This window comes from Oryctolagus cuniculus, chromosome 8 (genome assembly GCF_964237555.1).
Source record: "Oryctolagus cuniculus chromosome 8, mOryCun1.1, whole genome shotgun sequence".
Lineage (NCBI taxonomy): Eukaryota > Metazoa > Chordata > Mammalia > Lagomorpha > Leporidae > Oryctolagus > Oryctolagus cuniculus.
This window is the reverse complement of record NC_091439.1, coordinates 113434562-113458267: the sequence shown is the minus strand read 5'-3', so window position 1 is coordinate 113458267 and position 23706 is coordinate 113434562. Positions and strand designations below refer to the sequence as shown.

Here is a 23706-nt window from a genome sequence, read left to right as displayed (position 1 = left end):
AGGAATAGTTGTTGTTGTTTTTTTTTTCTTTTTCTCTCTCATACAAAGTGCTGAACTCTTTACCTAGAATAGAGTTAATCTTCTGTATATAAAATTAAATGAAAATAGATCTTGGCAAAAAACAAGACAGAGAACAGGAGAAGGAAAAGGAAGAGGGATAGGAGAGTGGGTGGGAGGGCAAGCACTGTGGAAAAAATGTTCCTAATGTTGCATTTATTAAATGCATGCAAATAAATAAAAAAGAGAGAGAGGCAGAGAGTCATCACGACGGAGCGGAGAGAGAGTGAGTGAAGCTTCTCTCTGTTGGCTCACTCCCCAAATGGCCGCAACAGCTGGAGCTGAACCAGGCAAAATCCAGGAGACAGTAGCTCCTCCCGGCTCAAGCACTTGAGCCAACCTCTTCTGCTTTCCCAGCTGCATTAGCAGGGAACTGGCTTTCAAGTGGAGAAACTGGGGCTTGACTGGTGCCCATTTGACATGTTGGCTGTGCAGGCAGTGGCTTTACCAGCAGTGCCACAGCACCACCCTCTGGGGATATTCTGACTCCATTATTCTCTCAACTTTATTATTTAGGAAGTCATTGCATTGGCTTCAGAAATTTATATATACACATACATTATACATACACATTCATTCTTTAATATGAATACATATGTGGATGTGGATGTATCTATATTTTTATGCTAAGAAATCATAGATTCATATTCTGGAGTGTTTCAGTCAGCAATGGGTGTTTTTAACAGAGAGATCTTCAAAAAGTTAATGGGAAGTGCACATTGTGAGAAAACTATGCATGCACGTGCAGCAATTCCATTTTCCCACTAAATCTTTGAAACAACTTTAATAATTATTGACAAATTTGGTTTCTAAACAGTTTTGTAAGACAAACCTGAGAACATGTTAGTGAGAACATGAAGTGAGATTTATCCAGGAATGCAACTTTATTTCAACACTCAATTTTAAGTCTATGTAACTCAGTATTTCACAAACTAAAAAATATGAAAACATATGATCAGATGCAGAAAAAACACTTGAGAAAATCGAACATCCATTTCTTATTTTATGAAATAAAACACTCTGAGCAAAACAGGGAAAAGGACTTCCTCCATCTCACTGAAGGCACCCGTAATAGACCCTCAGCTAACATCATGGTTCACTTGAGAACACGATGCTTTCCACTCTCTAACATCTGAGACTTAGCAAGGATGACTGCTCTGCTCCACTTCTACCCACCATGGTACTGAACCAAAGTTTCTCCATGTCTGCATCGCTGACATTTTTCATGGGGTGGGAGGGCCTCCCTCGGCATTATGGGATGTTCCCCAGCATCTTTGGCCTCTGACACACTGTTTCCCTGGGGGAGGGGGTGTGGTGATAATCCCAAACATCTCGATACTGCCACATGTGCCTTGGGATAAAACTGCTCCTCAGCTGAGAATACTGGACTAGAGATTCTTGCCTCAGTGACCAGACAAGAAAAAGAAAGAAAAGACATCCGGATTGGAAATGAAGAAGCAATGCTGTCATTATTTGCAGATGTGGGGATCCACATAGTCCCTAGAGTTAACATAAAGATTATGTTACTTATTTTTTGTAAAAGATTTATTTATTTATTTGAAAGGCAGAGTCATAGACAGGGAGAGGAAGACATAGCGAGAGAGGCCTTTGTCCAACTGCTGGTTCACTCCCCACATGGCTGCAATGGCTGGGGCTGGGCCAGGCCAAAGACAGGAGCCAGGAGCCAGGAGCCTGGAACTCCATCCGGGTCTCCAACATGGATGGCAAGGGCCCGAATCTTCTGCTGCCCTCCCAAGCACATTAGCAGGGAGCTGGATCATAGGAGGAGCAGCCGAGACATGAACTGACACCCCTGTGGAATGTCAGTGTCACAGGCCAGGGCTTAACCCACTATGCCACGATGCTGGCCCCTAAAGTGAAAATATTTGAGTTGAAGAAGATACAGAGACTGATTATCTGACTTATCTGAAGAAAGCAGAGCCTACAGAAAACACAGCAGCCATTAAACTCTCCCACCAGAAGGAGTTCCTGGGATTCAACTGCTATGGAGAAAGACTAATCCCACTCCTATTAACATGAAAAAAAAAAATAGAAATTAGGAATAGGGACAAGCATTGTGGTGCAGCAGGTTAAGCCATACCTGTGACACTGGCATCCCCTATTCCAGTGCCTGCTGGAGTCCTGGTTGTTTCACTTCTGATACAGCTCAGTGCTAATGGGCTGCGAAGATGGCCCAAGTCCTAGGGCCCTTGCCACTCAGGTGGGAGACCTGGATGGAGTTCTAAGCTCCTGGCTTTCAGCTGGCACAGCCCTGGCTGCTGTGGCTATTTGGGGAGAGAACTAGTGAATGAAAGACCTGCGTGTGTCTCTCTCCGTCTGCCTTTCAAATAAATAAGTCCATCTTTAAACAAAGGAATTCTATACCTTGCCACGGAAGACCTTAAACTACCCTCCTCCCAGAACCCGCAACCCCTTATGAAGTTTGGTAAATAAACTTTTGTTTCCTAGCTGTTAAGTGACTCATCACTAGTCACCTCCTCCCAGCAGTAGGAGCACATGGAGATTAACCTGCCTTCCCTACTGTCAATCTGTTGTCATTCAATTTGCAGACCCCCAAGCAGAAGAGGTAAGGTCTTCCTGACAGCTTTGGCTACAAGGATGGTCTGGTGAGGATGTCCAGGTGTCCCTGGATTGGAGGCTGAGAACCTGCACTCTGTGTCCAGGCAGCTGTGAGACCCCCAGATCTCTGCTCAGGTCCTGAGGCACCAGACTGGTACAGAGCCTCTCCTTGTCTTAAGAGATTTTCTAGAGTTTACATTTACAGGGAAAGCTTTTGGTGAGAACTAGTGTTTGGGTTAGTGTGACTTGCTGTGGGTCTGGTATTACTCGAGTTGTGTCATGGAGACTCACAAGGTAGGACGTGGGCACCAGCTCCAAGTGCTTATTGTTCACTAACTGAACGAGATGACGTTTTCCTCCCCGTGAATCTGGCTTTGGAGAGCACCTCTGTGCCCCACCTGTCAGGGACACAGAGGGCCAGGCCTTTGTCTAGAAGCAGCCACAGCCACTAGGTTGGAGCCCTAACACCTAAGGGGCATTCTATTCCAACTGAGAGTCCTCCCAGTTCTCAGAACTGTTCAGATTTAGGTTCTGTCCTAGCTTGTTGCCTTTGTCACTGGCAGCATTTGGGTTTGTTTTGCTGTCTACCATTGGGAGTGGCTTTGGGTTCCGGGGGCTGCACCTCTTGCCCTACAGTTTAAGCCATAAAACGGGTTATTTGTTTCAGTCACGTTGGAAATGAGTATACTCTCGGAATGGGGTAAATTCTGAGGCCTCCTGGAAAGGCTCCTTTTGGTCTGAAAGTTGTCCCTCCCACGGAGACCCCTCAGGTGACTGAAAGCCCTTTTCAAACTTGTCCACTACGTGCTCTGTCACTGTGGTGCTAACCCTGCCTGCTTCTTTCCCTTCCTCTTTGCTTTAAAATTTTTATCTACTTTCATTTTATTTGAAAAGCCGAGAGACAGGGCTCTCTCATCCACTGCCTGCAATAGTACGTCTGCGTGAGGCCAAAGACAGGAGCCTGGATCTCCATGTGGGTCTCCCACATGGTGGTGGGGATTCAAGTACTTAAGCCCTCTCCTGACGCTTCCCAGGGTGCACATTAGCAGGAAGCTGACGGGAAGCAGAGCTGGATTCCACGCAGGCTGAGGGGCAATTTAGCTGCTATGCCAAATGCACTCCCTTCCCACACCTCCCCTTCTTGCTGGACTCGATATCATCCAGCTTTATTTATATTTTTTAAATAAGATTTATTTATTTGAAAGTCAGAGTTACACAGCGAGAGGAGAGGCAGAGACAGAGAGAAAGAGAGGTCTTCCATCCGCTGGTTCACTCCCCAGATGGCTGCAACGGCTGGAGCTGTGCCTATCAGGAGCCAGGAGCTTCTTCCAGGTCTTCCATGTGGGTGCAGGGGCCCAAAGACTTGGGCCATCTTCCACTGCTTTCCCAGGCCATAGCAGAGAGAAGTGGAGCAGCTGGGACTTGAACCAGTGCCCATATGGGATGCCGGCACTGCAGGCAGCAGCTTTACCCGCTACGCCACAGCGCTAGCCCCTATTAATAATTTTTCATATTAATAATCTCTATATGGGCCGGTGCTCTGGCATAGTGGGTAAAGCCTGCGGTGCTGGCATCCCATACGGGTGCTGGTTCAAGTCCTAGCTGCTCCACTTTCGATCCAGCTCTCTGCTATGGCCTGAGAAAGCAGAAGATGGCTTAAGTCACTGGGCCCCTGCACCCCTGTGGGAGACCCGGAGGAAGCTCCAGGCTCCCGGCTTTGGTAGGTGCAGCTCCAGCCGTTGCAGCCAACTGGGGAGTGAACCAGCGGATGGAAGAGAGGAGAGGCAGAGAGACAGACAGAGGTCTTCTATCCGCTGGTTCACTCCCCAGATGGCCTCTTCCTCTCTCTAACTCTGCCTTTCAAATAAATAAATAAATCTTTGGAAAAAACTAATAATCTTTGTGGGTTCTTGCCATCCCTTCAGAGAAGAATCCTAAATACTGGCTCAAATAGACCAGACAACATGGTAAGTTTTCGAAGATTTTATTCAGTGAGAGAAATGAACAGGAAAGTGAGGGCTTCAGTTGGGGGAGAAACTTAGTAGCTAAGTTGGGTCCACACCAGGCAGCGAGCAGGCCGGGTGCCACATGGAGCAAGCATGCAGGCAGGAAAGCAGAGAGTGGGCGGATGCCATAAGGCCTGGCGCCTGGAGGCACGGTGCAACAAGGCCAGGGCCCACCGTGTTCCAGGCCTTTTATTTACTCCCAAAGGGGAGTGATTACCTAGTCTGACTGGCAGGTAGGCATTCAGGTGGGGTATGGTAGGGGCCTGAGATCAACAGGGGCGTGGTGAAGACGTGGCCTTCCACGTTACGGTGAAGACACGACCTCGGTTCCTCACATGGAAGAAGAATGTCCATGCCGACCAGGCAGAGAGAAAGGCAGGATTTAAGACAAAGACCTCCCACCTCAGTGTCCAGGAGCAGGGGCTCCAAGACACGCAAAACCCAAAGGGGCTGGTGGTAGTGGGGTTTTTAAGCACAATTTTGGGAAAAATACTGACACTCAGCTAACAATCAGTTACAAGGCAGGGACAAAAACTCATCAGGGGCTGCCACTGTGGTGCAGCGGGTTAAAGCCCTGGCCTGAAGCGTCAGCATCCATATGGGCGCCGGTTCTAGTCCTGGCTACTCCACTTCCAATCCAGCTCTCTGCTGTGGCCTGGGAAAGCAGTAGATGATGGCCCAAGTGCTTGGGCCCCTGCATCCACATGGGAGACCTGGAGGAAGCTCCTGGCTCCGGGCTTCAGATTGGCACAGCTCTGGCCATTGCGGCCCGTTGGGGAGTGAACCAGCGGATGGAAGACCTCTCTCTCTCTCTACCTCTCTGACTCTTTCAAATAAATAAATAAATAAATAAATCTTTTTAAAAAAACCCCATCAAAAGGCCTGACTTGTAATTTTATTTGCCCTAAAACAAAAGAGCCATGGGGAAGGGTGGGAGAGGTAGCTTGTTTTCACAGTAAACTGGAAGGGCAGAGGCGTGGAATCACCACTCCCTGGCTGTTGTGAGATAAAACCGGAAGCTTCCGAGGAGTGGGACAGATACTTCTGTCTTGCTAAAGGCAGTTTTGGGGGGAGAAACATGTAGCCCAACTCAGCACTTTGACCTTGCTAAGGATAACTTTTGGGGGACGCGGGCATTTGCACCCTCTTGGGGGGCTCTCCTTTCTTCATTTTCCACCAGGACTTGTGGGCCCGTTTGACCCCTCACAGAAGGATGCAAACCACAAAAGTTTTCCTAAAAACAGGGGATTTCCAGCCAGCAAAGCCAGCACCCCCCTGTCCGCTTTGCTGCTACAGAGGTGAAAAGCTACCTGACGTTAACCAGTTCCCTCCCTGGAACGAATCAACCCGCCATCCCGTGAGTGTCTCTCCTATACAGGAGGCCGCCCCACTCGTGAATCCCGAACCAATTTTAGCTGTAATTCTTTCGACAGCAGCACGCGTGGCGACACCTGAGATAAATTCCGCCCGAGGCTGCGCTCGCGAACGAGGAACAGAAACCGCGGGGCTGGCCGGGGGTCCCGCGGGGTCCCCACGCCGAGCCCGGCCACCGGGACGCGCCCGCAGTACCGAGATCCGTGCCCACGCCGACCGCAGCGGAGCGCTGGGCTCACCCGGTCCACTTGCCAGCTACCGTCGTGTCTCAGGGGATTAAGCGGGGCCCCGTTATCCACAGGCGGCCCGGCCCGCCCGGCCCGCCGCGTCCTCAGGGCCCGGCGACCCCGGCCCGCCGCGTCCTCAGGGCCCGGCCCGCCCGGCCCGCCGCGTCCTCAGGGCCCGGCGACCCCGGCCCGCGGCTCCCGGAGCGCGGCAGGTTTGAAGTCGCTGGGGCCGAGCGCGGCCGGGGGTCCTCTCCCCATCCCGGGGAGGTCCGCGACCCCAGGGCCGCCGGGCGCGGGGCTGCCGCCGGTCACTCGCAGGGGTCGGGTGGGGGGCGCCCGAGCGGCGGTGACCCCCCGGGGTTGGAGGTCAGAGTTCGGTCCCGGCCTGAGGCCCCGCCCCCTCCCCGGGGAGGCGCCAGAAGCCTCCAGACACCCAGAGGAGATGCGAGGGTTTATCTCGCGTTGGTGGGACACCCGCGCAACTCCCGAGAGGGCGGGTAGGGGCCGGGCCGCCACTCCCCTCGGGCCCCTCGGGACGCGCGGACTTCGCCGCGGCGCGCGGAAGGGGCGGTGCGCGCGCGCTCTGCGCATGCTCGGTGACCGCCCGCCCCGTCAGGCTCGTCCGGCCGCGCGCGCGCTCCCGTGGGTCTGGATCAGGCGCGCGTCATGGCGGCCCCCGGCACCGCAGCGGGCTCTGTCCTGAAAGGTGAGGTGACTTCGGCGTCTCGAGCCGGGCGGGAAGAAGGGGTGCGTCTTTTGAGGAGGGACACCCCCCCGGGGGCGCCGCGCTCGGGGAGCTGGTGGGAGCAGCCCCCGCGCGACCTCTGCAGCCCTGAGCTGCCCGCACACGCGTGAACGGAGGGCAGCGCGGGCCCCGTGGCGGTGGACACTCCCACCTCGCCGCTCCCCGCCGCGCGAGCCGGCCGGTACGCGGAGAGCTGGCGGGGTGGGCTCGGGGCGCTTCCCGGCCTTCCTCGACGGCCCCTCGCTGTCGAGTGGTCAGCGTGGGGCTAGCTCCCGCCCACGGCTCGCACGTGTCCGCGGTGTGGTCGTGGGCGCCAGAGTGGGAAACTGAGGCAGGGGGTCGGCAGGCACTGCGGCCCCGGCCCTGCCCTGCGGCGGGCGTGGAGTCTGGGGGGGCCTGGAGTGACACAAGAGCTGACAGCTGCGTGCTGTAGTGGTCTGTGGCTGTTTCTGATGGCAGTGCGGGAGTTTGCTGGCTTTTCTGACGTCCCGTTTGCGTTGCTCACCGTTACCATGGTGCGCCTGGAACGTGCTTTCCAGAGGCTGGGTTTTGAGAAGGTGGTGGCCCCCAGAGCAGAGGTGCACAGGCTGCCCCCACCCTCCAGCCAAATCTGCCCCTACCTAGTTTCCTGGGGCCTCCGAGATTGTGTTTTATGTACATTTGTGAGATTCCGAGAAAAAAGAATAACATTGTCTCAGGATTGTAAGTGTTACTGGATCACAGCTATTCCGGCTCATTGACATACCGCCGGTGGCTACTTTCATGCCCTGAACTTAAAGTCCAGTACTGGCGGTCAGATACCGTGTATCTTGCAGAGCCAAAGTATTCACTGTCTGTCCGTTCACAGACAACAGACCCCTGTGCTAGACAACTAACCCTGATTTAGGAAATGGGGAAGAGCAGTAAAGCGTAAGGAATATAAGTTGGGATATGTGTGTGAGTGAAGTTCTTTGCTTAGTATTTTAAGAACTGTAACTTGCACCGATGCTATTTTGGAATAGGTTCTTTTTTTATTTGCATACATTTCATAAATACAACTTTAGGAACATAGCGATTCTTCCCCCCATACCTGCCCTCCCACCCACACTTGCATCCCTCTTCTGCCTTCCTCTCCTGTTCCCAGTCTTGTTTTACTAGGATCTATTTTCATTTAAACAGATTAACCCTATTCTAGGTAAAGAGAGTTCAGCACTTAGTATGAGGGAGAAAAAAAGAAAAAGAAAAAATCAAACAAAACTAAAAATAAAAAACATTTAAAAAATTAAGAAAAAAGCTGTTCCTCAACAGTTCAGACAAGGGCTGTTCAAAGTTGTTGCATCTTGATGGTCATTTAGGGTTTTTTTTTTTTTTTAACTTATCTTTAAAGAAGAACCCAAGAATGATACATCTTTTGCAAGCACTTAGACATAACTATATTTTGTGTGACATAAGAATATCCCTCACTTAATACACTAAAACGAAGTAATTCTTTGAGAACAAGTTTTACTATTACATCTCATAATACAGCTCTTTGAGGACAGACGTCCTGTTTCCCAGGACAGAGGAAGTTAGCACACAGTGACTCCTGTTGTTTATTTAACAATTAACACTCTTATTTATGGTATCAGTGATCAGCCAAGGCTCTTGACATGAGCTGCCTAGGCTATGGAAGCCTTTTGGATCCACAGACTCCTTTAGTATTTCTACAAGGCCATAGGCAAAGTGGAAGCTCTGTCCTCCCTTCAGAGGAAAGGACCTCCTTCTTTGGTGGCTGCCGCTTTCCACTGGGGTCTCACCCACAGAGGTCCTTCATGTTAAACATTTTCTGCTACAGTGTCTTGGCTTTCCATGCTTGAAATGCTTCCCTGGGCTTTTCAGCCAAACCAGAATGCCTTAAGGGTTGCTTCTGAGGTCAGAGTACTACTTAAGGCGATTGTCATTCTGAGTCTGCTGCATGTACTGCTTCCCATGTTGGAGCACTTATTGCTTTTTAATTCTATTATTATCAAAACCTTTTCCTATTTGTATGTTTGTTTTAACACTTGATCCTATCAATATGATCACTTTAGCACTTAATCCTATCCAAATGATTGCTGTAACACTTAGAATGCTATTTTTACTACTCAGCTTAAGGGGATTTGAGGCCGGCGCCATGGCTCAGTAGGCTAATCCTCCGCCTTGCGGTGCCGGCACACCGGGTTCTAGTCCCGGTCGGGGCACTGGATTCTGTCCCGGTTGCCCTTCTTCCAGACCAGCTCTCTGCTGTGGCCCGGGAGTACAGTGGAGGATGGCCCAAGTGTTTGGGCCCTGCACCTGCATGGGAGACCAGGATAAGCACCTGGCTCCTGCCTTCGGATAGGCTCGGTGCGCTGGCCGCAGCGCTGGCCTCGGCGGCCATTGGAGGATGAACCAACGGCAAAGGAAGACCTTTCTCAAGGCCAGCGCTGCGGCTCACTAGGCTAATCCTCTGCCTTGTGGCGCCAGCACACCGGGTTCTAGTCCCGGTCGGGGCGCTGGATTCCATCCCAGTTACCCCTCTTCCAGGCCAGCTCTCTGCTGTGGCCAGGGAATGTAGTGGAGGATGGACCAAGTGCTTGGGCCCTGCACCCCATGGGAGACCAGGATAAGTACCTGGCTCCTGCCATGGGATCAGCGCGGTGCACCGGCCGCGGCGGCCATTGGATAGTGAACCAACGGCAAAGGAAGATCTTTCTCTCTGTCTCTCTCTCTCTCACTATCCACTCTGCCTGTCAAAAAAACAAACAAGCAAACAAAAAAAAAACCTTTCTCTCTCTCTCTCTCTCTCTCACTGTCCACTCTGCCTGTCAAAAAAAAAAGGGGGTGGGGGGATTTGCGGTCACATGGCAATTTTTTTTTAAGATTATTTATTTGAAAGTCAGAGTTATGCAGAGAGAGAGAGAGAGGTCTTCCATTTGCTGGTTCACTCCCCAGATGGCTGCAACGGCTGGAGCCAGGAGCCAGGAGCTTCCTCCGGGTCTCCCATGCAGGTGCAGGGGCCCGAGGACTTGGGCCGTCCTCAGTTGCCTTCTCAGGCCATAGCAGAGAGCTGGATAGGAAGTGGAGCAGCTTTGTCTCTGGTGCCCATATGGGATGCTGGCATTGCAGATTGCGGCTTTACTCACTGCACCACAGCCCTGGCCCCAAAATATACTTTTTAATATAAGTAGAATAAAAGCAAAATCTCTTGGGCAAGTGATACTTGAAGTACAAATGTAAATTTCATGCTAATGTCTTATTTTCAGATGTGGTGGCCTATGTTGAAGTGTGGTCATCCAAGGGGACAGAAAATTACTCAAAGACATTTACAAACCAGCTATTAGACATGGGAGCAAAGGTAAGATGCATTTTTGCCACTGACACATGATGATCCTCTGATATGTGAAGAGAAACAGCTATATTTTCTTATTTTACAAGTTTTTTAGAACAGGAAGGGCAAGGCAATGGGTAAGTAGTGGAAGAACAAAGGGAAGAACAAAGAATGAAGAATTTAGAACAGTAGGCCTTGTGGAATGTGAGTGAGGAGGAGGAATCAGGTGAAAACTGGATTCGGCTGCTGTTTCTTGGGTACATGGTGCTGTTAACCAAGTAAGTGCAAGAAAAGGAAGACTTCAAGGCAAAGGTTATTAAGTTGGACTTGGTGGAAATATCTGGAAGACATTGAATCTACAAATCTGGAACTTGAGGTGGTTAAGGCTAGAGATACTGATGCCCCCCAAGGCATCAGGTGAGACCGCAGATGGGCTATGGAACAGCCCCCCGAGCTGGTTGGAGTTGCTGTAGAACCCCCAACAATGCACCTATGCAGTAAGCCAGTCACTGACATCAGGCTGGTAATGTGCAGAGCATGGAGCCAGGCCGCTGTTACTGAGTTCCTGTCTCCCCCAGTAAAGATGTGAGTCATAGTCCTAGCTGGGGATGAGTAGTATGTGATTATCGCTTGTGTGGGCCCCTGGTTGGGCCACAACATGCATGGCCTTTTCCTTTGGTCAGTGATAGGGGTCAGTACATTTCCTTTGGAATGGCAAAAGTGGGCTCCAGTAAGAGTCTAAATACAAAGTGGATGTTACTTGATTGGGGCTTGAAGTTCCTGAAAAAACATCTCAGAGTCTAACAGGATCTTACCTATAGGGATGATAAATGAGGTGGTTTTTTTTTTTTTTTTTTTTTTTTTTTGGATTTATGTATTTGAGAGGCAGAGGCAGAAAGGGAGAAAGAGGTCTTCTATCTGCTGGTTCAAATGGCCACAATGGCTGCAGCTGGGCCGATTTGAAGCCAGGATCTTCTTCTGGGTCTGCTAACCAGGTGCAGGGGCCCAAGGACTTAAGCCATTTTCTATGCTTTCCCAGGCCATAACAGAGAGCTGGGTTGAAACTGGAGCAGCTGGGACTCAAACCGGCACCATATGGGATGCCAGCACTGCATGACATGGCTAACCTGCTATGCCACAGCACCAGCTCTGATAAATATTGAATTTGTTCCTGTGAGTTCTTGCAAGGATTCTTAGAATGGAGGCCAGCATTGAGATGTTAACTATGTTAGCCATAGGGGCAATTGTGCCACTTCTTAAGCTAAGGCCCCATAAAATGGGCTTGGAAGGCTGCTAGGGTGCTGTTACAGACATGGGTATAGCCCACTGGGGTAGGTTAGAGTGAAAAGGACTGGAGGAGGAGCCTGGGGTCAGTGGGTGGTGAACCCAGGGACAAAACTAGAAAATGCTTTCTAGGGTGGTGGGGAAAAACAAATGTGGAAGTCAGAGGAGGGGAGAATTCCGAAGATGAAATTTTAAAACACTGTTCTCTGAGTTTATGTAATATTAGTTCTGTTAACCAGCTAGTCCTGGGTTTTCCTTTGTAGGTTATTTTAAAATTATTATTACAGTTTTAATTTACTTAATATAGAATGATACATCTTTTCTGAGTGTTTTTAGAAAATTGAGCTTACTTTTTAAAAAGACATTTTTCCATCCCATGTAAATTTTGATAGATGTTGTCTAAGATATTGTGATATCCTATTCAAGTCTTTTAGTGACTTTAGGGTCTGTAGTGATGACTCTTCATTCTTGACATTGGTTATTTGTGCGTTTTCTCTTTTCTTGATCATATATACCTGGATTTTGCTGGTTTTATTGATATAGAGTCCAAGGAACCAACTTGTTCTTCTAAACTCCCCCCTTTTTACACTTACTTTCCATTTTATTGATTCTGGCCTTTAATATTAAGTGAACTCTGTTTTAGATAAGTTAGTTCTTATTTTTCCAGCTTTTTAAAATTGGTGCATTGGTTTTCAGCCTTCTGAATTGTATTTAAGCATTTTGATCATGGGATCCCCATAACCAGCACTTCAGCTGCATTTCCCAAGAAGTCTTTGGTAGACTGCAGTATCCGCATCTGCTTTTACTTTTGTTTCAGCCAGTGCTTTTTGCCCTTGTCTTGTTTTCTTGTACGCTTGGTTCTTGTTATTCATTTTTTTTATTTGAACACTATGTGTTAAATCATTTGTAAATAATTTGAGAACTAAAATTTTCCTTTTTTTTTAGGATTTATTTATTTGAAAGTTACAGTGAGGAAGGGAGAGACACAGAGAGAGGTCTGCCATCTGCTGATTCATTCCCCAGATGGCTGCAATGGCCAGCACTGGGCGAGACCAGGGAGTTTCCCCTGGGTTCCCACGTGTGTGGCAGAGCTCAAGCACTTGGACCATCTCTGCTTTTCCTGGACTATTATCAGGGAGCTGTATCTGAAGTGGAACAACTGGGACTCAAACTGGTGTTCATACGGGATGCCAGTGTCCAGATGGTGCTTAACCCACTATGCTACAATGTTGGCTCCAAATTCTTTTTTCTTTTCTTTTTAAAGATTTGTTTATTTGAAAGGCAGAGTTACAGAGAGAGGTAGAGAGAGAGGGAGGTCTTCCATCACCCCAGATGGCCACAATGTCCAGAGCTGAGCCCTTCTGAAGCTGGGAGCCAGGAGCTTCTCCTGGGTCTGCCATGTGGGTGCAGGGGTCCAAGGACTTGGGCCATCCTCCGGGGCTTTCCCAGGCACATTAGCAGAGAGTTGGATAGGAAGTAGAGCAGCTGGGACTCAAACCAGTGCCCATATGGGATGCCAGCACTGCAGGGTGGGGCTTTAACCCTCTGTGCCATAGTGCTAGCCTCCCAAATTTTCTTACTTCGAAAGAGATTCACATTTGTAGGATGTTTGTAGTCCTCATAATCCAGGATTGTTTTAATCCTCCCTCTGGATTTGAGATGATTTAAAACTGGCCTGCAGACCTGTGAAAGTCAATGTAACTTAAGTTCATCCTTAACCCTCTTGCTGGTCTGAGGCTTGAGTTCCATCTTTGTTCCCCTTATCCTGAGAGACACTTAGAAATGTTGTTTAAAAGTATGCTAAGTCTGACAAAAGCCTAGATTAGCGAAAAATCTCTCAGAATGCTAGACTCATTTCTCTGGGTATCAGATTTGGCCTTCATCTGACTACTTTGTGGGCTCCCAGGGCGTTTATGTGAGTTGTAGGTATTGTTTATAAAGTAATATGTGGGTATTATTTAAAAAGATTAATAGGCAGTGCTATCAAGTTAATGAGATCAAGGAGAAATTTTCAGTTGTTTGCTCTGTACTTCCTGTTTCCTTGTCCCAGGGCAGTCACTCTCACATCTTTTTTACCTGCCTCTTCCGGTATTTGCCTTCGTGTTTACAGTGTATAATAAGAGTCTCTGTATTCCTTATCCATAAGGATACATTCCAGGACCCCCAGTGAATGCCTGAAACTGTGGATAGTACCAGATAGTACTAAATTTTATCATAGGTACGCATATACAGGGAAAGAATGTATGTAGGCACATTCTTTCCCTGTATATGCGTGCCTGTGATAAAGTTTAGTTTATGAATTAGGCACAGTGGTGCTGACAGTAATAAATAAAACAACGTACAATAGTTTCAACAATGCATTATAATAAAAGCCATGTGAATGTAGACTTTCTCAAAACATCTTACTTTACTCACATTGCCTGCAATATGGGGTGCTACAGTACCTGTGTGATGAGATGAAGTGAGGTGAGTGGCAGAGCCCGAGGATGCTCTTGACCTCAGGAGGAGGACCATCACATCGTGACGATGTGAGTTGAGAGCGAGTAAGTGAACCTGGGAAAGTGAGACCGAGGGTAAAAGGTGACTACTATGCACTTACTACTTAAATAAAATATAAAACGTTAGAAGAACATAGGTGGGTGTCTTCCACTGCTGGAAAGGGTATGTAAAAGGTATATTTTTTGACAACATGAGTGTCTGAAGATGCCTTTATTATGTTGTTACTTCTGATTGACATTTTAGATCATTGTAAAATGTGATAACATTCATTGTGTATCTTGAAGGCTTTTTCCATTGTTGACTTTCACGTTGTTATTGATTCAGTATACTTTATTAACTCTAGTAGCACTTTAGAAGTTTTTGGAGAGGGAATGGTGATTTTTAAGTTGTGTATGGTATATAATTCTAGCTCATTTTTCTTTTAAGATTTATTTATACTATTGCATATTTTATGTATTATACTTATTACATTATTTCTAAATATTATTTGGAAGGCAGAGTGAGAGAAAGAGTGAGATAGATATTGCCTCTACTAGTTAACTTCCTAAATAGCTGCCATGGCTAGATCTGGGCCAGGTGGAAGCCAGGAGCCTGAAACTCCATCTGGGTCTCCCACATAGACAGCAGGGGCCCATGTACTTGGACCTTTTTCATCTGACTTCACACGTATATTAACAAGGAGCTGGAGCAGAAGTGGAGCAGCCAAGACAAAAAACAGCACTCTGATGGTGTTGTAAGTGGCAGCTTAACCTGTTGCGCCATAACACTGGGCTCCAGCTACGGTTTTTAGCAGCCTATTTCTCTGTTACAGATTCTGAGAAATGGAATTTCTAGGGTAGGGGTTTTTTAATTAATTATACTTAGGAAATTATGTGTAAATAGTAATGTGCATTTTGTTTCCTGCATTTTATTTACAGGTTTCAAAAACTTTTAACAAACAAGTAACTCACGTTGTTTTCAAAGACGGGTATCAGAGCACATGGGACAAAGCCCAGAAGAGAGGGGTGAAGCTTGTTTCTGTTCTCTGGGTGGAGAAGTAAGTAATGCCTCTCACTGTCGCTCCCCGTCTTCGTGGAGGAACGACTCTAAACCCTGCGCTGTTCTTTTGTCTGCTCGGCCCTCCCCGGGTTTGCTGCTGGTTCTTCCCGGGTTGGCTACTGTCCCTTCCACCTCCGTGGAAGGGCGGTTCCCCCTGGCCACATTCCCCACTTCCGCAGGGGAGCGGCACACCGCCGGCCGGCTCTTCTCGGGGGCTGCACAGGTGTTCCCTTAGATGTTCCCCTTAGATGTTCCTGGTGCATGCCGTCTCTCTCCTCCTTTATAGTCCTCCTCTGCCAATCCCAACTCGGCTGCCCACACGCCGAGCACGCTGCTCTCCTCCAATCAGGAACAAGTCCTACAGTTTATTGGTTGAACTGGAGGCAGCTGCGTAGAAGCTGTTTTCTTCTCTCCCAGCGCCATATTGTGGGAGAGCAGATGCATAGAATAAGTCTTAATTCCAGTAACAGTCTAGTCCGAGTTGCTCCCCACATCTCACTTTTATCTGGTATTAATAAGGTGTGGAGATTCTGTCTTCTCTCCCTCTTACTGGGCACATCTTTTTTTTTTTTTTTTTTTTTTTATTTATTTATTTTTTTTTTGACAGGCAGAGTGGACAGTGAGAGAGAGAGACAGAGAGAAAGGTCTTCCTTTGCCGTTGGTTCACCCTCCAATGGCCGCCGCGGCTGGCGCGCTGCGGCCGGCGCACCGCGCTGATCCGATGGCAGGAGCCAGGAGCCAGGTGCTTTTTCCTGGTCTCCCATGGGGTGCAGGGCCCAAGCACCTGGGCCATCCTCCACTGCACTCCCTGGCCACAGCAGAGGGCTGGCCTGGAAGAGGGGCAACCGGGACAGAATCCGGCGCCCCGACCGGGACTAGAACCCGGTGTGCCGGCGCCGCTAGGCGGAGGATTAGCCTAGTGAGCCGCGGCACCGGCCTGGGCACATCTTTTAATTTAGCATCCTTAAGCCTCAGTTTCCACAGCTGAAAAGAGGGTTTAATACAATGTGTAACTCTGCCTGGAGGGAAAAGATGTAAGGGCCCTGAGGCAAGGGTGTGCCTTGTGTGTCCTAGAGAGAACAGAGAAGTAGTGAGGGGTAGCTTGTATTAGTCACCTGAGGATGCAGTAATTGAGTTGTGCACACTGCAGATGGAGAACTTAACTGCCTTTTTTCACCATTCTGGAGGCTGGAAGTCCAAGATCAAAGTGCCTAGCAGGGTTGTTGCCCCTGAGGCCTCTCCTTGCTCACAGGTGGCTGTCTCCTCATGTCCTCTGTTGGTTGTCCTGTGTGTGTGCCATGAGCTCTTCTTTTTTTTTTAAAGATTTCTTTGTTTATTTGAAATCCAGAGTGAGTGAGAGAGAGGGAGAGAGATCTTCTGTAAGCTGGTTCACTTCCCAAATGGCCACAAAGGTCAGGGGTTGGCGATGCTGAAGCCAGGAGCTTCATCTGGGTCTCGCACATGGGTGGCAGGGGCCCAGGTACTTGAGCCATCTTCTACTTTCCCAGGCACATTAACAGGGGGCTGGATCAGAACTGGAGCAGCCAGGACACATATGGGGGCCAGTGTTGTAGGCAGTGTAACCTGCTGTACCACAGTGCCAACCCCCTGATCTCATCTTTAGTGACACCTGCCAGATTGAGTTGCCAACCACCCATGTGACTTCATTTTATCTTAATTACGTTTTTTAAGGTCCTCTCTCCAAATACAGTTGTGTTCTGAGCTATGGAGTGTAGGACATAGGAATTACAAGAGAGGTAGTTGAGCCTGTCATCAGAGTGATCTGGGGAAGTTGATGTCAGAGAGGCTGTGGAGGTCAATGCCAGAGGTTGCAGGGCCTCATTGGGTGTACAGTACAGAGTAGTTGTGGAGAATGAGCAAGGGCAGGTGTAGGCAGAGGAGTTGGAAAGGTGTGGATCACCCGAGCGGGGCCATGGTGGTGGCAGTGAGGATTGGTCAGGTTCAAGGTATGTGTGTATATTTATGTTTACATATTTGAAAGGCATTAGTGAGTGAGAGAAGGAGAGACAGGTGAGAGATCTTCCATCTGCTGGTTCACTCCCCAAATGCCTTCAACAGCTGGGGCTGGACCAGGCTGAAGCCTGGAGCCTAGAACTCCATCTGTGCTGCCTGATAGGATCCAGTGGGAGGGACAGACTGATGATACCTGGGCCAGATAGGCTCAGGGCAGGAAGGAGGGCAGTGTTCAGGGGATGGTTGCTAAGTGAGTAGATCTGGTGGTCAAGCATGTGGATGTTCTTTTGGTTGTTTTTTCCTTCTCAGTGAGAGGAGCAAGATCACCCTCTGAGGATGCTAGGGTTCAAAGTTGTAGAGGTTTGAGGAGAACGCATGAAATAGTGGTTTAGGAAAGGGGCAGTATGTTTGGATTAGAGGGCTGGCAGTTCACTTGAGGCTGGTGGTTTTATGTTAAGAAACAGACCACTTGTTTATCCAGCAACCCTCAGGCAAGGAGGAGGAGGCATGTTGCATTTAACCAGGGTTGGGATTTTACTGGGCAGCTGCCATCAAGTTAGAAGGCCAAGGGAGCTGAGGTGTGCAAAGCAGAGGTCAAGGGACAGGTGACCAAGCCCGAGCTTGAGGGAGTGGGTTGGCAACATGGTTCCGGTAGCAGATGGCAGCTCTTGGTTGGATCGTACCAGAGGCTGTGGATTTGGAATTTGGAAGGATAGGAGGACAAGACTGGAGAGAGTGATGCTTGAAATGTAGATTAGGGGGAGTCCACTGAGCAAGTAGAGTCAAAACTGTGCACCCTCCCTTCACAGAGACCCACTTCTATTTCAGGGCCATTTGCACTTTTTTTTTTTTTTTTAAGATTTATTTATTTATTTGAAAGAGATACAGAGAGAGAACAGAGAGAGAAGGAGAGGGAGGGAGGAAGGGAGGGAGAGAGAGAGAGAATCTTCCATCTGCTGGTTCACTCCCCACTTGGCTACAACAGCTGGAGCTGCGCCGATCTGAAGCCAGGAGCCAGGAGCCAGGAGCCAGGAGCTTCTTCCAGTTCTCCCACATGGGTGCAGGGGCCCAAGGATTTGGGCCATCTTCTACTGCTTTCCCAGGCGCAGTAGTGGGAGCTGGATAGGAAGTGACAGCCAGGACTTGAACTGGCACCACTATGGGATGCCAGCGCTGTAGGTCCGGAGTTTAACTGGCTGCCTTACAGTGAGGGCCTCTACATTTTCTTTATTTTCCTGATGATTCATATCTTGGTTGATTCCATATCTTTGCCAATATGAGTAGTGTTGTAATAAATGTGGTAGTGAGTGTCTCCTTGATAGAATGAATTGTCTTTTGGATATATACCCAGTAGTGGTATTGCTGAATCATTTGGCAGTTATATTTTTAGTTTTTTAAGGAATCTTCATACTGTTTTCCATAGTGGCGGTACTAATTTGCATTCCTACAGCCTGTGTGTAGGCTTTCTCCACATTCTTGCCAACATTTGTTACTTTGTCTTCTTGATAATAGCCATTGTCACGGGGATGAGTTTTATAGTTTTATCTCTCCTTTCTAAAAAAAATTTATTTATTTGAAAGGCAAAGTTATACAAAAAGAGGTGGGGACAGAGAGAGGGAGAAATCTTCCACCTGCTAGTTCACTCCCCAAATGGCTGCAATGGCTGGTGTTGGGCTAGACCGAAACTAGGAGCCAGGAGCTTCTTTCGGGTTTCCCATGTGGGTCCAGCGGCACAAGCAGTTGGTCCATCTTCTGCTGCTTTCCCAGGCACATTAGCAGGGAGCTGAATCGGAAATGGAACAGATGGGACTTGAATCTGCATCCATATGGGATGGAAGCCTCACAGGCTTTTTTTCCCCCAAAGATTCAGGTCTGAATGATCCCTTCGCTTTTTTTTTTTTTTTTTTTTTTTAATTTGAAAGGCAGATTGAAAGAGAGAGAGAGAGAGAGATCTGCCATCCGCTGGTTCACTCCCCAAATGTCTGCAACAGCTGGAGCTGGGCTAATCCGAAGCCAAGAACCAGGAGCTTCTTTTGGATCTCCCATGTGGGTGCAGGGGCATAAGCAGTTGGTCCATCTATTACTGCTTTCCCATGCCATAGCAGGGAACTGGATTGGAACCTGGCACTCAAACCGAGGCCCATATGGGATGCTGGTACCGTAGGCGATGACCATTAACCCTTAAGCCACAGTGCTGGCTCCTCGGGCAGAGTCTTTACCTACTTTGCCACAACACTGGCCCCAAATTTCATCTTTTATATTTAGGCTTATGTCCCATTTAGAGTTAATTTTTTATATAATGAGAGGTTTAGGGTTCCATCTTTGTTCTTTTGCTCATGGCTTTCTAATTTTGGCACCATTTGTTGAAGAGATTGCTTTTTTCCATTATATGATGTTGGTACCTAGTATTAGTGAGCTTTCTGTTACTATAACTAAAATAGCCGAGAGAAGCCACTTAGCAAAGAGGTTTATTTCAGCTCATAGTTTGGAGGCCCACAGCCCAAGATCCTGAAGCCCCACTGGCTTAGGCTTATGGTATGATCACATGGTTTGATCCTGGAGCACCTTCCCAGCACCCTGGATCAATTCCACCACGCCCTGAAAAGCCCCACCTTCAGACACCATCATTGGGTCAAAGTCCACCCTAATCCATTAATTGTTTTTTTTTATATATATATTATTTATTTGACAGATAGAGTTAGACAGTGAGAGAGAGAGATAGAGAGAAAGGTCTTCCTTCCATTGCTTCATCCCCCAAATGGCCGCCACGCCCGGAGCTATGCCAATCCGAAGCCAGGAGCCAGGTGCTTCTGCCTGGTCTCCCACATGGGTGCAGGGGCCCAAGCACCTGGGCCATTCTCCACTGCCTTCCTGGCCACAGCAGAGAGCTGGACTGGAAGAGAAGCAACCAGGACTAGAACCAGCGCCCATATAGGATGCCAGCGCCACAGGTGGAGGATTAACCGAGTGTGCCACAGTGCCGGCCCCCATTAATTGTTAATTTAAGGCTTTAAGATTTAAATGTCACCATGAGTTTGGGAAGCCAAATCCTATTCAAACCACAAAACAGCACCTTACTGAAAATTTGTCACCCATAAATGCATGGGTTTATTCATCAGCTCTAAATGTTAGGTGATTGAGTTGTATGTTTATTCTACTACAGCACAATCTTGATTACTTTTGCTTTTTGAATTGGAAAGTGTAGTCTTCCAATTTGTGTTTTTCCTTTTCAAGATAATTTGGCTGCTCTGAATCCCTTGCAAAGGAGGGCAGTCTACTGGGTTTCTGTAATATGTTTTGGATTGATCAGTTCAGTTCCTTTTGCCATTGGTTCACCCTCCAATGGCCACCACGGCCGGCGCACCACACTGATCCGATGGCAGAAACCAGGTGCTTCTCCTGGTCTCCCATGGGGTGCAGGGCCCTAGCACTTGGGCCATCCTCCACTGCACTCCCTGGCCATAGCAGAGAGCTGGCCTGGAAGAGGGGCAACCGGGACAGAATCCGGTGCCCCGACTGGGTCTAGAACCCGGTGTGCAGGCGCCGCAAGGTGGAGGATTAGCCTATTGAGCCACGGCACAGTCCTTGGCTACCTTTTGTTTCAACTACTTTTGACTCTGTCTCTTAACCTCTGATGTTACATTTGTTTTTCCACCCTGTTTTTCTTTGTCATTCTACTTTAAATTTTATTTGAACTCTCCTTCGATTTCTTTTTTTTTATTGTTCTTAGTTTACTTATTTATTTATTTTTAAAAACTTATTTATTTATTTATTTATTTGAAGGAGAGAGTGACAGAGAAAAATACCTTCCATCTGCTTATTTACTCCCAAAATGGCTGGCCCAGGTTGAAGCCAGGATATAGAGCTGCATTCTGATCTCCCGTGTGGGTGGCAGTAACCCAAGCACTTGTGCCACCGTCCTTGCTTTCCTAGGCACATTAGCAGGGAGCCAGATCAGAACTGGAGCAGCTGGGACTCAAACAGGCGGCCATATGGGCTGCTGGCCCTGCAAGTATGCACCCACTACACCATGGTGTCAGCCCCATTGTCTTAGTTTTTATGTTTAGTATTCAGGAAATGTACCATTCATATATATACGTTGGCCATGTGTATTTGTGAGTTTCACAACTACCAACTCAACCAACTATATGTGGACAATATTTTTTAAAAAATTACATCTCTACCAAAAATGTACAGACCTTTTTTCCTTGTCATTATTACCTTAGCAATACAGTGTAACAACTGTTCACATAGGATTTGCATTGTACTAGATATCATGAGTACTCTGAGGTGCTATAAAGTATATGAGAGGGCGTGTGGCCACATGCAGATACTGTGCTATTTTATTTAGAGAACTTAAGCATCCCCAGAGGGTGCTGGACTACAGATACCAAATACTGTTTGAGTCAGGGTAGGGGCTGTGTTGTGCTGTTGCTCGGCCTTGTGTTTACCTTGGGAGAGGTGAGGGAGGGTTATCCTCAGTTGAAATGACTTGATTTGCATTTTGTTCCTTGTTTCAAAATAGTTGTAAATGGATTTAGGTTGCTTTGTTTTTCTTGTTCTTCCTTTCATACAGTGAGTTCACTCATTTGAGAGCTTCCTCTTGTCAGTTCTGCTAACTTGCATAGTTTGTTTCATGGATGAAGTTGGTGATGGAGGGAATGGGGGAGGGCTCAAGAATCCTTTGTCTTTGTTTCTGTAGGATCCTTAATGTTTTCCTCTTGGTTCCTTTTTGTTCACTGCTGTTTGTCCAAAAATGTCTCGTCTCCCAGGATGGGTCCTTTTCGGAGCCTGCTGGTCTTCAGGCCCCTTCCCTGGTGCTGGTGCTGGGAGCTGCTTGGGTTCTGTATCTGGAGGTTGATTAGTGCTAGTGCTGGATGCTCTTTGAGATGTGCTTCTTTGGTGCTTCATCTGAGTCCTCCAGGCTGCCTGCTTTTTTTTTGGAACTCTAAGTCAGTTCTCCCCTGCTTTCACAGCCATGTCCATGCAGCTGTATTGGAATGTGGGCTATTTTTCTACTTAGAGGCAATTTGAATCTTTGCTCTCTTCATATGGTTGAGAGTATAGATACTTATGTATCTATACTTAAGTGTCTTACCTTACCTTCTGTGTTTTTTTAGGAATGTGTGAGGGAAGATTCAAGGAAAGATAGCAATCATTCTTCATCCCCTTTTATCTCAAAGTAGATACTAATCAATCCTTATCTCTGCTGTTACCCTATAGTCCAGACAACTGTCATGCTGCCTGTCTCCCTCTCAGTCCATTTCTTCTGCATTGGCAAAGGAAACCCTTAACACATAAATCTCTGTAATCCTTCTTTCTTTGATACTGTGCCTTGGAAGCACTCTAGTGCAGGGCCAAATCCGGCCTGCTACCCTGGTTTGTTGATGTTTCAGTGGCCTATGAGGTAAGAATGGTTTTTATATTTTCACCAAAAGGTTACAAAAAAAGACTATATGATGACATTTTTTCAATGGCGAAATTTGAGTTTTGGTAAATAAAGATGTTTTGGAGCCCAGTGATACTCATCTGATTCTGCATGGTTGGTGCCTGCTGCTGTACTGCAGTTGCAGAGCTGAATAGCTGGGTTGGAGACCCCTGGCCACAGAGCCTCAGAAAATCACTGTTGGGCCTTTCACAGACTTTGTAACCCTGGGTCTAGAATGTCTCCTGGGCAACCTCAGCTACAGCTCCCTGTCTTCATACCTGCCAGCTATGCCAGTCTTCTTCCAGGCCCCAGGCAGGCCAGCATCTTCTCTGCCTCTGGTTCTTGGTACATGCTACCTACAGCACTGCCCCTTTTTCCTGAAATTTTTTCTTTAACGCCAAGTTGTGTTTAACTCCTACATGTATTTTTTATTTCAAAGTCACCTCAGGAGAGCTTTCTCTGGCCTCTAGTCCACTGTAAAAGCTTTGTTAATTCTGTATTTCAACTCCTTATTTCTGTTTTTTACTATAAAAACTTACTGTGGCTCATTTGGCACAGAGGTTCAGCCACTGTTGGGATGCTGCATTCCCTATTAGAGTGCTGGAGTCTGAGTCCCAGCTCTGCCCTTGGATCTAGTAGGTGATGGCTTAAGTACTTGGGTCCCAGCCACCCGCAAGAGAAACTTGATTAGGGTTTTCGGGCTTGTGATTTAAAAAAAACCTGGCCCAGCCATGGCTATTTGTAAGCATGTGGGAAGTGAACCAGTGGATGGGAGATCTGTGTTTCTGACTTTCTGTCTCTCTGGCTTCGAAATGATTAAAAACAGCAAAATATTATTTTTTATTTGACTGTTTTATATCTCTAGTTATACGCTTTGGTCCTTCCCTTGTAATGTAGACTCTGTAAGTGCAGCTATGTGTCTGTCTTGTCTGTCATTGTTTCCGTTAAATATGCAGTAAACGTTTGTTGTAACAAATAATGAACAGAAGGAAAGTTACTTAGGTGACCTAGGGATATCAAGAGAATTTCACGGGGGTAGTGGCTTGAGCTGCATTTAAAAGTTTGTATAGCAATGTGGAGAAAGAGGATATAGAAAAACAGACCTTCACGACAAGCGTGAAGTCAGTGGAGATGCGTGGGCCGGCTGGCTGTCGGGCGTTTCTGCACTGACAGCGACGCTGGACTTC

At 47.7% G+C, this 23706-nt stretch overlaps 1 protein-coding gene across 19 annotated transcripts in view; it reads left to right on the top strand.

The window, feature by feature from the left end:
• Positions 1–6809: 6809 nt before the first annotated feature.
• MCPH1 (microcephalin 1) overlaps positions 6810–23706 on the top strand; it is a 248781-nt gene continuing 231884 nt past the window's right edge. For 16 of the 19 annotated variants that reach the window (XR_011378483.1, XR_011378482.1, XR_011378485.1 and 13 more), the window contains exons 1-3: positions 6810–6950; positions 10232–10323; positions 14997–15115. Coding sequence is in view for 11 of the 19 variants with exons in the window: in XM_051832685.2 (XP_051688645.2) it covers positions 6911–6950; positions 10232–10323; positions 14997–15115 (251 nt within the window). In the remaining 8 variants the exon portion in view is untranslated. The other 3 variants (XM_070048128.1, XM_070048130.1, XM_070048129.1) reach the window with 3 other exon arrangements.